General features: G+C 34.7%; 1 protein-coding gene across 1 annotated transcript; it reads left to right on the top strand.

Moving 5' to 3' along the window:
- The first annotated feature begins 18,298 nt into the window (after positions 1–18,298).
- LOC118037812 (receptor like protein 22-like) lies at positions 18,299–22,326 on the top strand. Its single transcript, XM_073403667.1, has 4 exons — positions 18,299–19,883; positions 20,410–20,553; positions 20,867–21,346; positions 22,067–22,326. The coding sequence occupies exons 1-4, from the start codon at positions 18,299–18,301 to the stop codon at positions 22,324–22,326; spliced, it is 2,469 nt and encodes an 822-aa protein (XP_073259768.1).
- Positions 22,327–22,921: the final 595 nt, after the last annotated feature.

Here is a 22,921-nt window from a genome sequence, read left to right as displayed (position 1 = left end):
GTCCTCTTTCCATGCGGACGAGTCTTGACTATCTTCTCTTTCCTGTGGATTTTCACTTCTTTGTTATGTATGGAAATCAATTCGATACAGTCTTCTTTCCTGTTGTATTTTCTCATCAGGCTATGTATGGTTCTTTGCTTGCTGCCATGTTTGGTTTTCCTTAGTTGTGAATTCTCTCTGGCGAAGTTTTGCGCGAGCCTACTTCTGCGAAACTTCTGCTTATGTTCAAACAAGTTAAAATTCGATTTCTTACAACAGTTTAGGTCGTGACTTGCATTTGCCTTCCAGAGCGGTGGAAAACTTCTTGGTGAAAGAGATGTCCATTATCCCGGTTATGGAAATGTCAAGTGGAGGTTCTGTAAAGAGTTCATATGTGGATAAAACAGCTCCCCTCCCTGTTAGCAATACTATCGTGAAGTTTACGAGCATGTATTTATAGCCATAGCAATTAGATTTCAATTGTCAGAAAATACAAATACCATAACGTAGAAAAGAAATTGTCAGCTCTGTCTAGTCTATCGAAGTCCTTATACTTAGTTCTTTCCCTTCTAAAGAAGGTGTGTATATATGTAACCCATAGAAAGTTAACATATTTAAAACATACAACCTTTTATATATAACATTTCAGGGGAAAATTAATTAATGTGGAAATATTTATTATTTAATTATTAATGAATAATGGGGCATAAAATAATATTTTAATTAAAAAAATTAAAACTCACTAACGTTCCCTCACTTGACTATTCAACACACACACACACACACACACACACATATATAATACCGATTCAATATTGATACATCCTCAAAATTTTCCCCATCGATACAATATCTTTTATACAAAAAACAAGAGAGTTTAAATTGCATGAAGTGCTATTTTCCATGTATTACCATAAGTTATGTATATTTTTATGAATGAACTTCCAAATATCCATTCAAGGTCACAAATAAAAATTCAAATATATATTGTCATTCTCTAAATTTCATGTATATAGCTAAATAAGAGAAGAAACATATAAAATTAATGGTGTCTTTCATATCGACAAAATACGATACAAATATAAACAGTATTTTAATCAAATAAAATTTACATAATAAAATTGAGTTTCATATGCTCAACATGTCTTTTATAAGCAATAAGCGGTAAACCTTTTATCAACGGATCAACAATCATGAATCCAATGCTGATTTGTTCAACTATCATTTTGTTTGCTTTGACATGTTCTTAAATAATTAGATACATAATGTTGGTGTGCTTATTTCGGCTTTTGTGTTAGTGAATATGCTCTATAACAATCGATTGGTTAAATGTAGTACTGATTTTATTCATGTAAACACATATTATTAATAATCAAGGCTTTCTTTATCTTTGTCTTTAATTTTCATTTATATTTGATTAATGAATCTAATGATTGATTAATGAATCTAGAGTAAGGATAAAGTGTGTAGAACAAAAATGATTTGCATAAGAGATTATAAAGTTGTTATAATTATGAGATTTTTATTGCACCAAAGCGTTGTTTCTAAATATTCATGGTCAATGTTCTATTTGTTGGGTCTTCGAATATCATACATGCAATGAAAACTATGAAACAAAATTATTTGGGAACCCTGAGATCCTGTTATATAGATCTAGAATTGTTTAGGGATTTATTCATGAAGATATGATCTTCTTCGACGACTTTGAATAATTTCTTAAAGGCTGGGTTCTCAAAAACTACAAGTTATCTAATTGCTCGACTTCCAACAGTAATTCACACGAACCACTCGTAAGAAATCTCATAATTTTCTATTTAGGAGAGATGAATTGTGCAAGCTTAGAGTGCTAGCTTTAATATTGTGTTCACATAGTTTTTCTACCTAACAAAAAACCATACTTTTTTTTCACTTACAAAATAATAGGCTTGGCTTTATATTTATAGGAAATCTTTAAAAATCCTATAAATAATAAAATATTTATTTGTCCCTTATATATTATTTAAAGATAATATAAAAAGTAACTCAATTAAGTCCTTACTTGATTTTATAAGTCTAGAAATATAACATTTGTATTAATTATAATCTAGTCCTTAATTTCTAAAATATATTGTAATCAAGTCATACTTAATTAAACCATCCTAATTTAATTTTTGATTAATGATTCTTAATGTGTGTAACTCATTAGGTTCCTAATATGTATGCCTAAATATAATTTATAATTCTAATTAAATAGATTAAATAATTTAATTTATTATTAATTCAACAATTGATTAATTTATATTTAAAGATCAGGTGCATCATCTAGTAACGTGTCATGATTCTCTAAATATTAGAAGTCATTAGTGGTTTAACTTAACATTTTAGTGACCAATTTCTCAGTATAATGGATATCCTTTCATCAATAATGTTCTAATTTAACATTAAAGCATATAGTATATATGCCATGTTAAATCATGCTTATTCTCTATATAATAGTTATTAATCGTTTGAATAAGATTTGAAACTATTTTCAAATCTCATTCCACATTGGCCAAAATAATTCTCAGTCAATACCATTTGAGAATAGCTGAATTTTTTTTTTAATTCATCTAGTGTGATGAACCTTGTCTTGATCACTCAAATACCTTCATATAGTTCATGATATACCCATTGTCTGCTTTTTCATTACCTTGATTAAGATAACATGTAACAGGATCAAAATATAACATTCTTTATATAAGATGACTTAGTGATCTTAAGTTTAAAGATCACTTACAAACTATCACGTGAGCCTTTTCATAAACATAAGTAATCTCTCAATAAAAAAATATCATGCAAATCAATTTGGTGTACATGTCTTATAACAAACACCTGCATATTAATTATAGGTATCCTTTATACCTCAGCTTATGCCTCTTATTTTAGAGTTGTTGTTTGTTAGATAAAAAAAGTTACAGTCACAAAATAGAGAGCTAGTACTCTAGGCATAACAATTCCTCTTTCCTAAATAGGGTTCTAGGAGATTTTTCACTGGTGGTTCGTGTGAATTACTGTTGGAGGCTAGACAATTAGATGGCTTATGATTTATGACAACCCAGCCTTTAAATAATTATTCAAGCCGAAGAAGATCATATCTTCATGTAATAAATTCCCAAACAACTTTAGATTTGTCTAACATGATTTTAGGGACTCTTAAATGATTTTGTTTTATTGTTTCTGCTATGTGTATTGCATTCAGAAATCTAACAAGTTCCTGACTATGCTGAACTTTCTAGTAACACCACACCGCACTAGTAAGATATTGTTCGCTTTGACCTATGAGATTCGCTGATTTGTTCTTGGCAGTCATGTATGACTCCAAAATACGTTTTATTTGTCAAGGTGAACATGCTCATAAAATTTAAATGGAGTTTTTGAAACAAGCTGAAGTTCTTAGTGAGATAAAATTTGTTCTTGTTAGTTTTATTTTTTAACTAGAATACGATATATAGTCATAATTGAATGTAATTTACAATCACTGTCTATACCTAAAATTTTATGAACTATGAATAGCTAGAAATTTGCACAAGTGTCAATTATGGAGATTAATATTGCATCCCTCCAACACTTGGAAATATAATATGAAACGGTTTGCTCTAAAAGCAACTCATGCAAAAGCAACAAATAAGAATTCATTAATATAATTACCGTGTTTCCAACACTCAGTACTCTTGTTTAGTCTTCTTATATTTAAAATTTGGTCAGCACCTAGCTAAGGATGTTTCTCCCAGCAGTGAGAAAGATCAATAATGACTTTGATTTGGTCTTTAAATGTGTCACACGTTCACCCATACCGTCAGTCATCAGCAAATTAAGGGACCTACTTGCATGGAAATATTTGCAATGCAATATTAACACTGTTAAGAGTCAACTCTTACCGTGTGGTTTCCAAAGGAAGACTCACAAGACAAAAAGGAAAAACCTTGTTGCAAAGGAGAAGGGGATTGCCAAGAAATTATTCAAACACTATTGTATAGTCAATTAAGGGACCTACATGTATGGAAATATAACATGAGACGGTTTGCTCTAAAAGCAACAAATAAGAATTTATTAATATAATTACCGTGTTTCCAACACTCAGTACTCTTGTTTAGTCTTCTTATATTTAAAATTTGGTCAGCACCCAACTAAGGATGTTTCCACAACAAGAATTCACAGTTTTACCGACGAAAATATTCCGTCTGTATGTGATTGATAGTACGTCGGTAAATTATTTACCGACTAAATTACCGAAAGAATACGTCCGTCGGCTTACCTTTCGTCGGTGATTCCACATTCCGTCGCTATATCGGTCGGCAAAACAAAAAAACCATTTACCGATGGTTTTACAAACAGAATTTGCGCGCTAAAAATAATAATTTCCAGCTTCAAAAATACCGACGGATTGTTATTCCGTTGGTGATATCATAATTCACCGACGGTTACTTTCCGTCGGTAACTTAGTCGGTGAATTGTTGAAATACCGATAGAATATACCGTCTATAAATTCGTCAGTAAGTTATAATACCGACGGAGTAATTCCGTCGGTAAATCTATTGGTGAGTCATGAAAACACCGACTGAATTTATTCGTCTGGAAATTTGTCGGTGATGGTCGCGGCTATTGTCTAATGCCGACGGATTTAGTTCGTCGGTAAATCCTTTTGTAATTTTTTTTTGATTTTTTTATAATTATTTAGAATACATAATATAAAATGATATAAATTAATGGTAATAAAAACCAATTATGCAAATAAAATTTATATTAAGCATCAAAAACAAAAAATGAAAGATAAATAATATTCATTACAAAATGAAATGTTTCAAAAAAACATTAAATGAAATTTTAAATGTAAATAATGTTTATCAAAAATTAATATAAAGAAGGATGAGGAGGATCAGGAGGAGGAGGAGGCTAGCTGTTATGCGGCCAACTTGGATTGGGTGCACATGTTCCAGCTTGTGCCATGTTTATGACCATTTGACGAAGCTCTTTATAGGCCGCTCTTTGTTGTGTAGATTCTGCTGTGTATTGTTCTTTGAGTTGTGTGTACGCCTTTGATAAGTGGTCGCACCTTTGCTGCAAGGCCACGAACTCCTTAGATTGGGAGCTCCTGACTGTTGAAGCAGTACGGGTTGTTCGCAAGTTGTCGACCCTAGTGTTGGAGAGCCCGTAAACCCGATTCTTATCGGGTCCACTTGACGATCCAGCCTCCATCCACAAATCCGGATCGAATTCCGGATGGGTCGAAGGATCGTCCCCGTATGTCTCCCTCAACCGATTATTATATGTCTCCTGAAAATAATAATAATAAAAAGTAATTATCATATTGAATTCAATAAACATAATAATAACTTACAAAATAAAATGGTTGAATAAACATACCACAAAATGTTGAGCGCGGCTGTCAACGAACTGTTGCACCCCCTTTTGGCGATCTTGACTCCGCACGTGCGTCTCCACAAACAGCTCCATAGGGCTCGGCTCACGTCCAAGAGACGTAGCCTATAATGAAAAAAATTATTAACAACAAATTAATTGAACGATATATTTCATTTAAATTAATCTTACCATCCGTTTCGCATGTGCAGCAAACAGAACGAAGCCGCCGGTGTGCGTTGTCATCGAGCCATGAATTGGCCGATTCCAGTTGCCAGCATCGGACTGTGAGCGTCGTGTGAACCGCTCAGACATCACGTGCTCAAGATAGTGCGGCCATATATCCTCCGGGATGTATATCGGTTTGAAATCCCTCCAAACTGCAACATCGTTCCAGCCTTGGAACCCCTTATCCCTCGTAGTTTGTTTTGCCTTTTCTTGGGCTTCGTACCAAAAATCACGCAACCTACTTAACGCAATCAAAAATTACATTTCGAAACATAATTTTTTTTGTAAAAAAAAGTTGTATTGTTTTCGATGTTACCTAGTTGCCGCATGATTTTCCCTCACCCTCCTCACAACATTGTTATGTTCCTCGTTCCAGCAGAATCGATTATGTGTATAAAAAATAATTTTTAAAAATGTTAATAATTTATTTACAATTATATTAAGAATTTATTAGAAATAAGCTGAAAATTATATATTAACACGAACCTCAAATTTGGAAAACCATGCATTGATTTGAGGCATCCATTCAGGATGCTTGGATATCTGACTCCATTGAAACAATGGAATCTCCATCGACGCTTTAAACGCCGATGATATTACTCGGGTGGCCTCAATGTTTGTGAACTTGAAAAGAATTGAAATTAATTAAATAGTGACTTCATAAATTTGTTTTAATTTTTTTTTTTAAAAGAACTAAAACTTTAACAAACTTGCATTGAAAGATCTTCCTTCCATTGTGCCTCGTACTTGCGGGTCCATCGATTCCGCTACGAAGGCACGCCACTTCTGCGATGTGAAACATCGCTGGAAAAGGCAGCATCAGCTGACGGCGCAAGTGGTTTAGGTGCCTCTTCTTGAGAGGCACCTAAGGAAATATCTTCGTCGCTGCTAGACGAACTAGATACGACCGTACGTGAAGCTCTGGTTTTCATTCTCTGCATCTAACCAATTTTATATAAATAATTATATAATTCAATTCAAATGTTAAAAAAAAAATCGGCAGCACCTCCCCTATACTTGTGTCGATACTCGACGTCGGGCGACGGCTCCACATCATTTTGTTTATTTAACAAAAAGTTTTTTTTTATTTTTATTGGGGAAATGAAAATTTTATTGGAGTCGCCATCTAGTAATTTGAGGGAACTAGAAATCCCAAATTAGACACTGGTCCCAGAGATTCGGGTACTGGGTTAGTTATGATTAAGGGAAGGTAGACACCACCCTTAAAACATCCTTTCAAAAGAAAGGTTATCCTTACTTGTGTGTTTTTTATTTGATTTAAATGCTATTATATTTTGAACTTATTTGCAATTTCGTTTGTTTTAAATAGTTAACGTCAGTCCCTAAAAATAGGAGACGCGTTAAAAAAATGACGTCAGTCCCTAAAAATAGAAGACTTGTCTAAAATATCGACGTTTGACCCTAAAAAGGAGATTTACGTCTGAGTTACCAAAAAAATAAAATAAAATTATGGATATAATCCATATTTGTTTGGTATTTAAACTTTATTTTATTTTATTTTATTTTGACATCGGTCCTTTTCTATAAAAAGAGATATGTCGACAAACAACGTTCATAAGAGACGTTAAAAAAAAAGACATCAGTTCCTAAAAATAGGAAACTCGTCTAAAATATTGGTAGAAAACTATGCGAGAAAATCACATTTTTTTTTTGAAATGATTGTTTTGAATTTTATTTTTAAAATTTTTTTTTTTGGAGAAAACCGGGTATTTTAATACTGGATTTGTATTTTACAATGTAAATATACAGCCCGATATTATGCAAAAAATTGGTAGAAAATATTTGAGAAAAATCATAAATTTTTTAAAATGATTTTTTTGAAATTTTTTTGATTTAAAAAAAAAAAAAAAAAAAAAAAAAAAAAGTCCACTGCATGAACAGTGGACGTGAATTATAATTCACGCCACTGTTCATGCGTGAACAGTAGGACGTGAATTATAATTCACGTCCTCTGTTCCTGCAAAAACAACGACAGCGACGAAGAAAAAAAGAAGAAGGGTAAGAAGAGTGGCTTACCTGGCTGAAGGGTCGTGGCTGCCGTCACTATTCTGGCTGAGGAAGGTGTGCTGCCAGTGGTTGCAACGGTGGAGCTGGTGATGGCGTCGGCTTCCTGTGGCAGAGGAAGGAAGAAGAAGAGGAAAAAAAATGCGCGGGAGGGGCTGCAGCGAAGAGAGAGAAAACGACGGTGGCTCTTGGTGGTCGGCTGGTGGTTGCGTTGGCTGCCTGTGGTGGAGATAATGGTGGGAAAACCGGTGATGAGGGTGGTGGTGGCTGAAGGTCACGGTGGAGAGAGAAAGAAAGAGTAAATGTGCAGAAATCGGCAGAAAAACAGGTTTTTTGGCTGACTTTGGACCCGATTTTTATTTCTTTTTTAGGCCATGAAATCCACCTCTATTTATAGGTGGTGGAAGAGGGAAATCTTGTCTACATTGAGGAAAAATTTAAGCCCTTGATTCAGTTGGGAAGGATCCCAACCATTGGCTCAAAGTAGGTATCATGAGTTGAAAATCTGCAGACAAAAGCTGATTGAGTAGGCCTCTTTAGGCTGTCACGAGTGCTAATATATTGTCATTTAGCCCAATCTGATCACATGGGGTTGTAGAAAAAATGCATAGAATCCGTTTCATATAAGATTTGTTAAATTCGGTGGACATTAGGTACATTAAATGCAGCTGCAAAGTAGTCAACCAGACCAGCTTTTTCAGAGAAAAAAAATAAAATCTGCAGACAAAAGCTGATTGAGTAGGCCTCTTTAGGCTGTCACCAGTGCTAATATATTGTCATTTAGCCCAACTTTATCACATGGGGTTGTAGAAAAACGTCAGAGGATCATTTTGGTCTAATATTTGTCAAATTTTGTGGACGTTAGGTACATTAAATGCAGCTGCAAAGTAGTCAATCACACCAGCTTTTTCAGAAAAAAATAAAGAAGATAATGAACAGTGATTTTTGGTCAAAGTTCATTTCAATCCTCTCTCTTTCAATTGAGCCCTAATTGACCCTAAACCTTTTTATTTAATGCAATTAACCCCCTCATTAACTTGGTAAAAATTAAATGTGGTCCTTTAAAATTTGGATTTTCTCAATTAAGCCCAAATTAAACTCCCAAACTTAATTTTTTACCAATTAAGCCCCAAATAAAATTAATTTGACCATTTAAAGTATAATTAAGTCCTTGCACTTAATTAAATCCTTCAATTGGACCCAAATTAATTCTTAAACATAATTAAAATTTAATTTGGCCCATGATTAAATCAAATTGGCCCATTAAAAAATTAATTATGTCATTGAACTTAATTTTTATGCAAATTCATCCAATAATCATTTAATTTGACCTTGAATTTGCATTTTTTCTTCATTTTTGGGCACAATCATGTACAATTAGGCCTTGAACTTCCTCCAAAATTGCAGCTTGATTCCCCGATTTCCTTTCTCCACATTGTCAGCCTTTATTTTTATTTTTTAATTTTTATTTTTGAAAAAGAAATTGATTTTTTTTTATTTTTATAAATAATAATAGAAATAAAATAACATTCAAGAAAATCTTGGTGAGTCCAAAATTGGGTTACAACAACTTGGATACTATCCAAATCCACAAACTTAAATATTAACAATTAACCACAACCAATTGACCTAATCTATACTAATTATTCCAACATATTCAATTACTAATCCTAGGGTAAATTCAACATTAACAATTACAATTCAACAAATTATTCAATAATTATGTCAATACAACAAAACTATAAATTCAAAATAAATAGAAACAATTAAACACAAATCATCAAGTTAGAGTAAAATTAATAATTCTTCCAACATATTCAATTACTAAATCTAAGATAAATTCAAAATTAACAATATTAATTCAACAAATTATTAAATAATTATGGAAATACAACAATAAAATATATTCAATAAATTTAAAAAAAATATAAACTAACAATTAAAAACATATGCAATTACTAATTATTCCAACAAATGCAATTACTAATTCTAAGGTAAATTCAACATTAACAATATTAATTCAACAAATTAATCAATAATTATATATGGCAATACAACAATAAATTATATTCAATAAAGTAAAAAAAAAAATATAGACTAACAATTAAAATCAATGGAAATAATTAAATACAAATCATGCAATAATAGAGTAAAATTACTAATTATTCTAACATAGTCAATTACTAAATTCTAAGTTAAATTCAACTTTAACAACAAATATCCAATAAATTAACTAATACCAATTATGACAACACAACAATAAAAAATATTCAAAAAATTCAAAAAAAAAAACCTACATCAAGAAAAGGAATGAAATATACATACCTTAATAATATGTCCAATTCAAAATGTTATCTACATTACAAAAAAATACACCAAAACAACAGAATAACAAAAATAAAAACAACTAAAACTAAAATAAAAGAAAAGAAAATAAAATAAAATAGAAAAAACCACATACCTTTTAATATGATGAAGATTCACAACATCTAATCTTGCTAGAGATTCAAGGTGAAAGCCTTGAAGGATTGAGAGCAAAAAAATCAAATTTAGAGGGCAGCGGAGGAGAAGAAAAAATGAAGCGAAGCGGCGAGCGCTGGAAGTTATATGGTAGATTTACCGATGGCTTTTCCGACGGATATTAAAAAATATTATTAATTTTTTAAATCCGTCGATAAAAGGTCAACAATCCGTTGGTAAGTTTTGAATTTCGCACTGAATTTTTTAATTACCCTCCAAATTTTTGGCGGTCCGTCGGTGATTCCGTCGGTGATCTGACACGGTCAGAGGTGCATTCAATTCACACCCTTTGAAATTCGCACATTCCGTCGGTATTTTTGTCGATAAAATTTGCCACCGACAACTTACCGACGGACCTAGTCCGTCGGTATTGATGTCGATAATGTCATCGGTATGGACGTTGGTGATTGTGGTATTTCAGTGTAATTATTTTTGAACTCTCTGTGAGATGCCGACGAACGGATGTCCGTCGGTAGGGACGTCGGTGATTGTGGCATTTCGGTATAATTATTTTTGAACTCTCTGTGAGATGCCGACGGACTGCTGTCCATCGGTATGGACATCAGTGATTGTGGCATTAAGTGTAATTATTTTCAAGCTCTCTGTGAGATGCCGATGGATGGCTGTTCGTCGGTATGAACGTCGATAAAGTCGTCGGTATTAATGTTGGTGATTGTGGCATTTCAGTGTAATTATTTTCGAACTCTCTATGAGATACCGAGGGATGGCTGTCCGTCGGTATGGATGTCGGTGATTGTGGCATTTTGATGTAATTATTTTTGAACTCTCTGTGAGATGTCGACGAATGCCTGTTCGTCGGTATGGACGTCGATGATTGTTCAATGTACAAGAGGTGTTGTGTTTGTATTTTCTATTTACCTTCCTGCAAAAAATTCAATGATAAACTGTCCATCACACAAAACAATAGCAACAGTGCTTAAACAATAAATATATATTTCATGTTACAAAATATATCATCCATAATGTAAATTATATGAAGAAAAGGGTTTTACACAAGGCTTCGTTTTGATAGTTACTCAGAATTATCTTCTTCTTCGTCATCAATTGAATAGTCATCACCTTCATCGCAATCTTCAATATGGATATCATCTTCTTCATCGACATTTGCTTGTCCGCTAGAGCTCAAAACAACGTTCAACTCCTCTACGTCAACATCAACAAGACTATCATTGGAAACACGAAAATTTGAATTTTCTTCCAATTCAATCGAAGGAGTAACTCGATATGGTTCAACCAACTCACTAACTTGAAAGAGTTCATCCCGCACACTTGTTTCTTCGTTCTCATCCTGAACAACCTCGACATGACCCCGTGGTTTTGTTTTTAAAACGGACAACCAATCAACTCTTGATCGATCCTTTCTAAATGAAGGGGTGTATGTGTAATAAACTTGTTGACGTTGCTTTGCAAAAACAAAGACATCATTTATATTGCGGAGTCTAGCTTTTGAATTGATTTCGACCAGACCATGGTGCGTATCAACTTTGATTTCTCTGTCCGTCGTGTCATACTAATAGCATTTGAATAAAAACACTGTATTCTGCTCGTTATGATATTGTAGTTCGACAACCTCTTTTAATCTACCATAGTAGTCAACTTCTAACTCACTACTTGTGGATCCTTTAACACAAACACTGCAGTTGTATGTCTTTCTTCCTTGCCCATATTCTTCAGTATGGAAAACATATCCATTGACAAAATACTCGTTGTAGCACTTAACTTTTCTTTCAGGCCCAAGGCTTAGTGAAGACAATGACTTAGATACACTTCTTCCCATTTGATAAACCTTGTATACATGTAATGTACATCAATAAACGGTAAATAAACGAGAATCTCGTAATGGCATGCATACGTGCAGTAATTTTGCAAGTTAGAATGAGCTTGTGATAGTGCTTACATGTGTTTTGAACCATGTGGCAAATTGTTCATCTTGTAATTGAAAGATCTGGGAGTCGGTCAGCTGCGAGTTATTGGAGAGCAAATATTGTCGATGTTGCCTGCAAGTGATAATGAGTGTATGATTTCACAATATATAATTACCAATATTTTACTGACAAAGTTTAATTAGTATTACACATATATAAACTTACTGAATAAATTGTCTCAGCTCATCACAGTTAAATAGAACATAGTTGTGTGCTTGTTTGAATTCTATTTCCGACAAATATCTTCCTCGTATGACATTTTTAGGTGTGGGTCGTCTAGTTTTGGAGAATATTGACAAGTTCCCACTGGAAGGCACTTCACCGCCATCATTATAATGTGGAACGCAATTGATTCTTGTTCTTAGATGAGGTTCGAAATAGTACAAGATAAATGTTGAGATCTCTTCAATAATACAGGCCTTAGATATCGAAGCCTCTACATGCGCCTTGTTCTTAACCTTTTTCTTGAGATTAAACAAGTACCTGCATTGAATTACAATTCAAGTATTTCCAATTAAGAAAAACATATAAAATACTTTTAGATATGAATTCCATTGCAACTGTAATATCTAACCGTTCAAATGGGTACATCCATCTATACTGGACCGGTCCTCCAGCTTTTGCCTCGAACGGTAGATGTATAAGGAGATGCTCCATTGAGTCAAAAAATGAAGGAGGGAATATCATCTCAAGTTTGCATAGTGTCTCGATGATATTTGTTTGAAGCCTCTCAATGTGCTCAACATTCAACTTGCTGGAGCATATATCTCTGAAGAAATGACTGATCTCTGTCAGTGCATCCCATATTCCCTTTGGCAACAAATCACGAGAAGCTAATGGGATGAGTGTTTGCATAAATACGTGACAGTCATGACTCTTCATTCCATACAATATGCAGTCCTCTATGTTAACAAGCCTTGATATGTTCGATGCATGTCCATCCGGAAAACGCAGACTCTTAAGCCATTTGTAGACTAGCAGTTGTGCGTTTTTCTCTAACACGAAGCTTGCCCTTGGTTTTGCGACCCGTGACTCCTCATAAACCAACTCCATATTTTTTACGGTTACAGTATAAAGCTATATCCAATCTAGACTTGATGTTGTCCTTTGTCTTCCCTTTCACATCCATGACGGTGTTGAAAATATTCTCAAACATGTTCTTTTCAATGTGCATGACGTCAAGGTTATGGCGGAGAAGATTGGTCTTCCAATAAGGAAGCTCCCAAAAGATACTTCGCTTTACCCAATTATGGGTCAAACCAAAACCAGGAAACTTTTGCTTACCTGATTGAAGGCCAAACACAATGTCACCGTACTCTGATACAACATGATGCAATTCTTCACCAGAAAGACGCGGGGATGCAACATCTTTTTCAACTCTGCCAACAAAGAAATCTTTTATGTTCTTTTTGAACTTGTGATTAAGTGGCAAGAAGCGACGGTGATAGTAAAAAAAAGAAGCTTTACCTCCGTTTGCTAGCGTGAATGCCTTGTTTTTTTCCATGCAGTATGGACATGCGAGTTTCCCATGTGTGCTCCAACCAGAAAGCATTCCATAAGTTGGAAAATCATTGATAGTCCACATCAAAGCCGCCCTCATAAGGAAATTTTGTTTCCTCGATATATCATAAGTCAGAGCTCCGGAGGACCACAACTGCGCCAGCTCATCAATCAACGGTCGAAGACAAACATCTATATTCCACCCCGGGTTGATTGGACCGGGTATGACAGTAGATAAAAACATGAACTCTGGCCTCATACACATTCTCGGTGGCAAGTTATAAACTGTGAGTATGACCGGCCAACAAGAATAGGGAGCAGCAAATGACCCAAATGGGTTGAATCCGTCTGTACACAACCCAAGACGGACATTCCGTGATTCAGCTAAAAAGTCAGGATGTACACTGTTAAAGTGTTTCCACGCTTAGCCGTCAGAAGGATGCACCATCACACCATCAACAGCATCATGTGTTTGGTGCCATGTCATGTGCTCAACAGTCCTTCGTGACATGAATAACCTCTGCAGTCTAGGTGTGATCGGGAAATATCTAAGTTTTCTATACGCCACTAGAATCTTTCCCCTGCTAGTTCTGGGTTTGTAACGGGAATGCCCGCATGTCATGAACTCGGTCATCTCAGCATTTTCAAGGTAGTATAACATGTAGAAGTTAGGGCACATGTCAATTTTCTGGTATCCTAAACCGAGGGGTTTCATCATGGATTTCGCAGCATAGAAGTTATCTTTCAGCCTGTTCCCTTCAGGTAAAATGCTTCTTGCCCAATCAATAATTTTGTCATACCCGGCCTCACTCAGCCTGTGATCTGACTTGATGGTGAACACCTATGCCACGACCGACAATTTATTATGGTTTGTGCAGCCATCCCATAATGGTTCGTCAGAATCTTTCAACAAATCAAAAAACCTAGCTGCCTCTACATTAGGTTCTTCTTCTACGAATGGACATTGACTGACATTACCTTTATTCATTCTCATTGCATCCATAACCATGTTTCTATAAGGATTAGTGTTGTCATTTGCCGCTTCATGCACGTTGCTAGCACTAGAAGTTGACCCAATCACCATTTCTCCCATTCTCCTATTACTAACAAATATCTCTCCATGTGCATACCAACACTCGTAATCCTCCACAAACCCTTTGTGTAGAAGATGCATCATTACAACATCTGGACGCAGATACTTTTTATTTTGACACTTCCTGCATAAACACCTAATACCGCCTCCAGTAAAATTTCTGGAATAGATATTGTGAAATTAATAAAACCCTGAACCTCGTTACAATAATCTATCCTCTGCAATCCTTGGGGTGAATCTAGATACATCCATGAACGATCATCCATGACTTCTATTGAACCTCTATAAAATTACGATGACATCATGTATATATTAATTAACTAAGTTAGGTAAATAAACTTGTAAATATATTACTTTACCTCGAGATTATCCAACAAACCAATCACAACTTCTCATAAATATTAAATATTCATTATCATTTATCAACGTCCATACAAATTAATATATATATATATTAACAAAAATTACCACTCTGCAATACCATCGATTAAAAAGGACCCATTAAGCAAGCTATTAATTATTTCAAAACATAACATGTAATTTGGTAATTCCACAAAGTTTTAACAATTTACAAACAAATACAATCTTACAAAATCTAAAACAAACCATAACAGATATAAAATTATACATTCATAAACTACAAGTTTGTTTGAGAAATAACAATAAAACATGTACATCTACTAATAAAAATACATATACTAAAAAAACAATAAAATTTACATGGGGTTTTCAAAAAAATAAAAACAGGAATAAAAATAAAAAATAAAAAATGTGTATGCATGAATAAAAATAATTTAAATTTATTGATTTATTCATTAGCGTCAGAGTCAGAAATAAAAATACCGGTTTAAATTTATATTATTTTTATTCATTGTATTTTATTTTATTTAGCTAGAAAAGTAAAAAAAAAAAATATGTGCATGCATAAAAATAAATTTATTTTTATTTATTTATTCACTAGCGCTAGAGTATGAAATAAAAAATATTGATCTAATTTATTTTATAGCTACGTAATATTTATCAACACCAGAGTTGGAGATATTCGTAGTTGAATATTCACTAATGTCAAAGTCAGAAATATTATAAGCAAATTATCATAGCATAAACTAATAAACATTTAGTAATTTAAGACAAAACTAGCAATGCAATCTGCCTTAGGCAGAACGTTTAAGGGGTAAAAATATATTTCCTTTTACGTAACCAATTTTGAGCCATAGAATCTATGTTGACCGGTTAGGGTTCATAGTAACCATAATACTAGGTAGCGACTCCTTAAACAACATAATTTTTCTTAAAAGAACAAGATGCCAAAAATCTGTTTTTTTTTTCCCATAATCTAGGATTATTTTGTGGGCCGCTGCGATGTCGGATGCGACAATTAGCACCATTAATTTTTGGGGAAATTATTTACCAGAAACAAAGACTTTGGGTCAAGAAAAAGGACAGACCAACTAGCAAGTGATTCCCATAAAAAGAGGTAGTTTAGATCGTGACTCCGCTGAACTTTCCTTTCTTTGTTTACGGCCACTTATGTTTCCCAGGGGATCAAGCAGAAGTCATATAGAATTCCAAATTTTCTTAAGAGCTTTCGCTCAAAGTCCAGAGGTGGGAGAATGCCTGCTTCTGAGATTCACATTATAAGAACAAGAAGAGATTCAAAGAGAGGAAGAAGAACAAGAGAAGCCTTGAGGCTTGATAGTGCTGAAGTTGTTGTTATATACAAGTGTTTTTTTATATAGTTCAATGAATCCTACTAAATTTAAAATACTAAATTGAAAAAATTAAACTGAATATGATTACAATAATATAATACACAGTCTTCAACAAACATGTCATTCATCAATGAACCTTTTCTCTGATCTTGTGCGCCAATTATGAACTTCTTTTTACTGGAAGTCTTATTTGTCAATGAATCATTTTTGCAATGTTCTTGATGTGTAGTATCTGCGCTTGCCTGAATTCCCAGCTCGGAAATGTTATTTTTTAAACTATAAATGCTTATTTTTTCCAATAAAAAACGTATAATTGTTTAACCCTTCAAGTAAGCAGTTCCTTGTTCTTGTTAATAATCACAATAATAATTTCACAACATTTTGCAGAAGATTTAATTAGTATTATAATTAGAAGCCACCTAGGTAGAAGTCCCCAAGAACAGTTACCATCAGACGAGCTCCAAAAACAAGTTGCAATGAGATCACAAACTGTATCTATTAATTATACACTTCCTGCAAATGTAAATGTAGGGATATCAATCCTGAGATGTAATTTAACTGATCAAGTTTTAAATTTACTTTTCATGAATCACCAATTCGAGTGCAATAAACTTTAACTCAAGTTTATTAGATACTTATATGATTATTAAATTCAGAATTTGAATGTATCTTTACCTAAAATTGTAAAAGAACTGTTGTCATTGAAGATTTAAATTGTTGTTAACTTCAGAGTCCATGGAATTAGTCGAGGTGCACGTAAGCTGGCACGGACACCCATGTTAAACTAAAAAAAAAATATGAAAGGACATCATCTTTACGTATCTTTACCTAAAATTGTTAATGAACTATATATATGAATAGTAAGAAATAATTTCCATAAAAAATGTCAATTATGGAAATTAATATTGCCGATGTCAATTATCAAAATTAATATTGCCGTGTTCCAACACTATTGTTTAGTCAACTAAGGGACCTACTTGTATAGAAATATTTACAATTGAATAATTCAACCTTCGATTCCATAGTCAGCACCAAATGAAGATTGGCACGTAAAATTGCTGCAAATGTAAATGTAGGGATATTATCTACTCTCAACAAAAATCATGGAGCCACTTCATTTGTGAACGTAGATTATACAATAAAAAACCGTTTGCTCTATAGGCAACTCATGCAAAAGAAACAAAGAAGAGTTCGCTAGCAACAATAAAATAAATAAATTAAATAGCTTGCTCTTGAATTATGGAAACGTCTTTTAGGACTACCACTTCAAATCATAAACTCATTTAAAATGGAGTAGGTAGTAACATGCTAATTATTTTAATGGCATTTTAGTCGTTAATACTACTCTAAAGAGAAATGGATGATCTATTCAATAATCTCACAGTTTAAGTTCAAAACATTAAAAGAGTATTCAATAATAGACACAGTAATTTCTTGTATACTTTATCAACGTTTTGGTGCTTAAATCACGCATGGCCACATACCTAAGATGTGAATTAACTACGTTTGTAAATTATTAAAAAACAATTCTTTCTATTGAAAAAGTTGTGCCTCGATTTCTTTTTGGAAATTAAATTCAGTATGTAAAGCAGTCGTAATTCTTTTTCCCTAAAAATATTTTCATGTAAAATTCCACCTCCAATATTTATAAAATTAATTATTAGCACCACTAATTTGCGGGGAAACAAAGACTTTGGGGTCAAGAAAAAGGACAGACCAAGTCGTAAGTGATTCCCCATAAAAAAAGACTTTAGTTCGTGACTGCGCTGAACTTTCCTTTCTTTGTTTATGGACTTATATTTCCCAGGGGACAGACCACGTCGTCAGTTAATAAACTGTTAATTTGTTTGTGTATAAATAGTACCAATGCGTATCTTTATTTCTCATCTATACTTTCGAATCCTGTAAGGCAAGCCAACATGGGGTTTTCACCACTGTCCCTCTCTCAATTTCTCTCTTCCATTCTGTTTCTCTTCCATTTTCACACAACAATTTCTTCATCAAATTACTCCTCTTCCTCTCATTTCTGTGCTCCTGACCAAAGCCTTTCTTTGCTCCAATTCAAAGAGTCCTTTTCCCTTAGTAGCTCTGCTTCAGGGCGTTGCCAGCATCCCAAGACAGAGTCGTGGAAAGAGGGTACAGACTGCTGCTTGTGGGATGGGGTCTCTTGTGACCTGGAAACCGGGCATGTCACTGCACTGGACCTTGCTTGCAGCATGCTTTATGGCACCCTCCATCCCAATAGCACCCTCTTCTCCCTCCATCATCTTCAAAAGCTCGACCTCTCTGACAATCATTTCAATAGCTCCCATATTTCTTCTCGATTTGGCCAGTTCTCCAACCTGACACATCTTAACCTAAATTACTCAGTCTTTGCAGGTCAAGTCCCGTCGGAAATCTCTCAGCTCTCCAAATTGGTTTCACTTGATCTCTCTGGAGACTTAAACGACTATCTAAGTCTAGAACCAATTTCTTTTGACAAGCTTGTTCGAAATCTAACTCAGCTTAGAGAACTCGATTTGAGTTCAGTAGACATGTCATTGGTTGCACCCAATTCCTTGATGAATCTGTCTTCTCCTTTGTCATCACTCAAACTCTTTTCCTGTGGATTGCAAGGAGAATTCCCATCCTCAATGAGAAAGTTTAAGCACCTCCAGCAGTTGGATCTTGCAGATAACAATCTTACAGGTCCAATTCCATATGATCTTGAGCAACTCACTGAGTTGGTTTCACTTGCTCTCTCTGGAAACGAAAACGACTATCTAAGTCTAGAACCATTTTCTTTTGACAAGCTTGTTCGAAATCTAACCCAGCTTAGAGAACTCGATCTGAGTGGGGTGAACATGTCATTGGTTGCACCCAATTCCTTGATGAATCTTTCTTCTTCTTTGTCATCACTCAAACTCTTTTCCTGCGGATTGCAAGGGGAATTCCCGTCCTCAATGAGAAAATTTAAGCACCTCCAGCAGTTGGATCTTAGAAAAAACAATCTTACAGGTTCAATTCCAGATGATCTTGGGCAACTCACTGAGTTGGTTTCAATTGATCTCTCTTTCAATGATTATTTGAGTGTAGAACCAAGTTCTTTTGACAAGATTATTCAAAACCTAACCAAGCTAAGAGGTCTCCGTTTGGGTTATGTAAATATGCCTTTGGTCACACCTAATTCCTTGGCGAATCTGTCCTCATCCTTTTCAGCTCTTGCCCTTTGGGGTTGTGGATTGAAAGGGAAGTTCCCAGGTAACATCTTTCTCCTGCCAAACCTTCAAGTGCTTGATTTGACATACAACGGTGACCTCACTGGCTCTTTTCCTTCGTCCAATGTGAGTAATGCCCTCTTGTTATTGGGTCTTTCTCATACGAGAATTTCAGTTTCTCTAGAAAATGACTTCTTCACTAATCTAAAGTTGTTGGAAGTTCTGTCTCTCAGAAGCTCTAATATCATAAGGTCAAATCTAACTCTACTAGGTCATCTTACTCAACTCACCCGTTTAGACCTCGCAGGTAATAAATTTAGCGGTCAGATTCCATCATCAATTGGAAATCTTGTGCAACTTCATTCTTTGTATCTCGATGACAATCATTTTTCAGGTGGGATTCCAGATTTTTTAGGTAACCTAACCCTTCTTGAAAATTTAGGTTTATCTAGTAATCAACTCTCAGGACCTATTTCTTCTCAAATAAATACCCTTTCATTGAAATTCTTTGATTTGAGCAAAAACAACTTGCATGGTCCAATCCCAAGTTCAATTTTCAAACAAGAGAAACCTGGAAGCCCTTGTTCTTGCATCCAACAATAAATTAACAGGTGAAATTTCTTCTTCTATTTTGCAAGCTTAAATTCCTTCGACTCCTTGATTTGTCCAACAACAGCTTAAGTGGTTTTATACCACGATGTTTAGGGAACTTTAGCAACTCTCTCTCAATTTTGAATCTTGGCATGAATAATCTTCAAGGAACTATTTTTTCAACATTTTCAAGGGGGAATTACTTGGGATATATCTCAACCTAAATGGCAATGAATTGGAAGGGAAAATACCATCGTCTATCATCAACTGCAGATTGCTGGAAGCTCTTGATCTTGGCAACAATAAGATTGAGGACACATTTCCCTATTTTCTAGAAACACTTCCAGAGCTTTATGTTCTTGTACTAAAGTCCAACAAACTCCAAGGTTTTGTGAATAGTCCGACTACTAATAATTCATTCTCCAAATTGCGGATTTTGGACATCTCCAGCAATAATTTGAGTGGACCTTTGCCAATAGGGTATTTCAATAATCTCGAAGCAAAAATGACCTATGATCCTAATATATATTACATGATGGCAGTGACATGGGAAGGGTTTCAAACTGAGTTCACGAAAATCCAAAAGCACTCATAGAATACTTGATTTGTCAAATAACAAATTCACCGGAGAGATTCCAGAGTTGATCGGAAAACTTAAAGCAGTCCAAAAACTTAACTTCTCCCATAATTCCCTTACAGGTCATATTCAATCATCTATAGGAATGTTGACCTATCTGGAATCATTAGATCTATCTTCAAATTTGTTTACTGGAAGGATTCCAGTACAGTTGGCAGATCTAACATTTCTTACGGTCTTAAACCTTTCACATAACCAGCTTGAGGGGCCCATACCCAGTGGAAAGCACTTCAACACGTTTAATGCAAGCTCATTTGAAGGAAACTTGGGTTTATGTGGATTCCCCATGCCAAAAGAATGCAATAATGACGAGGCACCACCATTGCAGCCATCAAACTTTCACGATGGAGATGATTCAAAATTCTTTGGAGAAGGATTTGGATGGAAACCTGTGGCATTAGGGTATGGATGTGGGTTTGTGTTTGGAGTCACAATGGGATACGTTGTTTTGAGAACAAGAAAACCAGCATGGTTTCTGAAAGTGGTTGAAGATCAATGGAATCTGAAGGCAAGAAGAACGAAGAAGAATGCTCGAAGAAATGGTGCAAGAAGAAACTAAACAACGCAGCTAGTAACATGAAGTAAGTTCCGCAAGCATTTGACATCTTAAAGTTTTATATGCAAGAGTTTATGCTATTTTTTCCGCGGTATTTCATTTGATTAGTCTTTTCTTTCTGTTTCATTAAAAAAATATAATTATTAGTACTCATCGATATAGTTGTGTGTTTCTAAATTGCAGTGAATTTTCGAATAAACATTCTCGCTACCTTATTGATGCAGGACAGCTTGCGGAAAGAATCCTGCCATAAAAGAATTGCCAGCCACTCTTTCCTTATTTAACATAGGCTCCTATATTGGGATTCCTATTTTTCCTATTTACTGTTGCTTAAGTTTAGGACTTCAATTTACGTCTCTAGTAGGAATTTTCCTGTTTTTCCTTATTGGCAGCTTATAAGTACAAGCACCCCCCCCCTCTCATTGTAGTCACTCTTTGATTTTGAATAAGAATTTCTTTCAGAAATGTTACTCTGTTACTCGTGGATTCAAGTATTTTACCATCGCTCGTGGATTCGAGCAAATCAGAGAAAAGAGGCGGTGACCCTTTTTCGTTGTTTTCCTTCCCCTACGTTAGTTGGTATCAGAGTAGGTTTAACTTGTTCAGATGGCGAACACACAGAATGAACACGAAGCCCTTGATGGCGAAATCGTGAAGAGGGCATGATTACACAAGCTGAGTCTGCTTATAACAGCATGCTGAACAGATCCACTGGGAAGACTTATTTCCAAGTTGTTGCACTGCCAACCTCCAAGTCATGCCTTAGATTTGGTGCCTCTGCCTAAGCTTCCTGGTATGAGCATTGCAGCAGAGCATATGGTTGACTGGATTAAAGCGATTCAGGAAGAAGAGCGAATGAATCTAGAGGAATCTAATGCCAGGTACAAGGCTGCAGCAGACCACAAACAGCGAGCTAAAGTTTTTCAGGTAGAAAATCTTGTAATGGTGTATCTGCGTAAAGGGTGAATGCCAGCAGGAACGTATACCAAGCTAAGCGATAAGAAGCATGGTCCTTTCCAGATTCTGTAGAAGATTAATGATAATGCATATGTAGTGGATCTCCCTGCAGCCATGGCCATGCATATCTCCCACCTTCAATGTTGTTGACATATTCGAATATCATCCACCTGACGAATCTTTCTCTCATCTGCCCAACTCGAGGGTGAGTTCTTTTCAAGCAGGGAAGACTGATGCAGGACAACTTGCGGAAGGAATCCTAAACTAAAACTACTGCCATAAAACAATTGTCAGCCACTCTTTCCTTATTTAACATAGGCTCCTACATTGGGATTCCTATTTTTCCTATTTACTGTTGCTTAAGTTTAGGACTTTAATTTACGTCTCTAGTAGGAATTTTCCTATTTTTTTCTTATTTTGCTATTTATTTTCGTAAGTGATTCTCTTATTAGAATTAGGGTGGCAGCTTCTAAATACAAGCAACCTCCCTCATTGTAGTCACTCTTTGATTTTGAATAAGAATTTCTTTTAGAAACGTTACTCTGTTACTCATGGATTCGAGTATTTTACTCTTGCTTGTGGATTCGAGCAAATCAGAAAAAAA

This window comes from Populus alba, chromosome 12, assembly GCF_005239225.2.
Source record: "Populus alba chromosome 12, ASM523922v2, whole genome shotgun sequence".
In the NCBI taxonomy this organism is placed as follows: Eukaryota; Viridiplantae; Streptophyta; class Magnoliopsida; order Malpighiales; family Salicaceae; genus Populus; species Populus alba.
Note: the sequence above shows the minus strand (reverse complement) of the source record. Positions and strands in the feature narration are given on the sequence as shown.

Bases quoted from the DNA above. Each gene is read 5' to 3' on its own strand.
- LOC118037812 (XM_073403667.1), top strand. From the start codon at position 18,299: ATGGGGTTTTCACCACTGTCCCTCTCTCAATTTCTCTCTTCCATTCTG. The intron at 19,884-20,409 runs GTAATAAATTTA...ATGAATTGGAAG, and splicing joins CACCCGTTTAGACCTCGCAG to GGAAAATACCATCGTCTATC. The intron at 21,347-22,066 runs GTGCAAGAAGAA...CATGCTGAACAG, and splicing joins GAAGAATGCTCGAAGAAATG to ATCCACTGGGAAGACTTATT.